Raw genomic sequence first — 1594 nt, 5'->3', positions numbered from 1 at the left:
AAAATTTCTAATTAAAGTGGTCCCCACCCTGCCCCGCCCCCATATGCAATGGAGGTGCCACCCGGGGTGTCCCCGGTCGGTGTGGCACCTCCCCATGCAGTGGCGGATCCGGGGGGAGGGGGGGCAGGTGGGGGCGGTCGCCCCACCGTGCGACTAATTTTCCCTTATCTCGGATGTATATTTTCCATATCCGCCCCCTCCGTTGTCTCCGACGTCGCCCCGTTGACCGAAAAAAAAACCATTAAATGCGATTTTCTTGATAGAGAATGTGAAAGAAAGCTTGAGATCATTTCGAGAATATGGATGGGATACTTTCTTGCAAGAAGTGAACGATTTTTGTGGGGCAAATGACATTTCAATAACAAACATGGATGATGATGCTCCAAAGCGGATAAGTAAGAGGAATGGTTCAAACATCAAGAACTACCATCATTATCGCGTTGAAATATTTTGTCAGGTAATTTGAAATTTAATATCTTATTCATTTACTAAATTAGAATAATCTTGATATTTAATCTTTCTTGTGTGTCAATTAGGTCGTCGACTTACTTACACAGGAGATGGAAAATCGTTTCTCTGAGGCATCCACAGACTTGTTAAGTTGTATGGCATGCCTCGATCCAAAAAATGATTTCGCTGCTTTTAATGTTCATAAGCTTGTTCATCTTGCTACTCTTTACCCAAAGGACTTCACATCGACTCAACATACTGAATTGTTTAAACAACTTGAAACTTTTGTTGATGTTGTGAGAAGAGATGCACGATTGAATGGTATTGAAGATTTGGCTAGCCTATCTCAGAAGATTGTTGAAACCAAGAAAGATAAAGTTTTTCCGTTGATTTATCGTCTGATTGAGTTCGTATTGATCTTACCTGTAGCGACTGCATCTGTTGAAAGAGTATTTTCAGCAATGAAATTTGTCAAGGCTGACTTGCGGAATAGAATGGGAGATGAGTGGTTGAATGACAGTTTGGTAGTATACAATGAAAGATTCATCTTTGCTAGTCTTTCTAATGAAAGAATCTTGAAACGTTTTCAAGATCTGGATACCCGTAGAAATCAGTTGTCTCGGTTAACAGATGCTAGAGCTACTTGAATTGTAATAGACTTTCATTTTGCTAAAAAAATATATTGAAGTATTATATTTAATATTTTATTATTTTATTATTTTATTCCACCCCTCCGTTTTTTAATCCTGGATCCGCCACTGTCCCATGTCCATGGTAGAGTGTTACAAATTTATTTGTTTAACTATGTAGAATTTTATTTTTTTGTTATCGGCAACTAATATCAAAGTATTTTCAAAAATTTTGACTTTTTACATGAATTTCAGACCTGGAAAAATAATATTATGAACTTTAAGGTGGTAATTTCCCATTCCCATCCACTATGTGGCAAAATTTTGCATTGGTGGCTTGTCATTGTTAGCCGGAAAGTCGACGCGGGCTATAGAGAACTATGTTGAAGAGAGAGAGAATAGAGAGAGTGAGGTGGAGATGACCCTATAGTTAAAGCTGTAATATTACACGCCAATGACCCTATTATTTAAAGTTATAGTCCATCCATTTGGGATTGTTTAACGGTAGAAAAAAT

At 38.1% G+C, this 1594-nt stretch overlaps 1 protein-coding gene across 1 annotated transcript; it reads left to right on the top strand.

The window, feature by feature from the left end:
• Window positions 1–367: 367 nt before the first annotated feature.
• On the top strand, window positions 368–1097 carry LOC121757527. The gene is made up of 2 exons (XM_042153056.1): window positions 368–457; window positions 537–1097. Exons 1-2 carry the CDS (start codon window positions 368–370, stop codon window positions 1095–1097), a joined length of 651 nt encoding a protein of 216 aa, XP_042008990.1.
• Window positions 1098–1594: the final 497 nt, after the last annotated feature.

The sequence above is a fragment of the Salvia splendens genome, chromosome 12 (assembly GCF_004379255.2).
Source record: "Salvia splendens isolate huo1 chromosome 12, SspV2, whole genome shotgun sequence".
Classification (NCBI taxonomy): domain Eukaryota; kingdom Viridiplantae; phylum Streptophyta; class Magnoliopsida; order Lamiales; family Lamiaceae; genus Salvia; species Salvia splendens.
This window is presented reverse-complemented; position numbering and strand designations above follow the sequence as displayed.

What these genes read in the sequence shown, in the direction of transcription:
- LOC121757527 (XM_042153056.1), top strand. Translation starts at nt 368, where the DNA reads ATGGATGATGATGCTCCAAAGCGGATAAGTAAGAGGAATGGTTCAAAC. An exon ending in GCGTTGAAATATTTTGTCAG is followed by an intron (nt 458 to 536) that starts GTAATTTGAAAT and finishes TGTGTCAATTAG; the next exon opens with GTCGTCGACTTACTTACACA.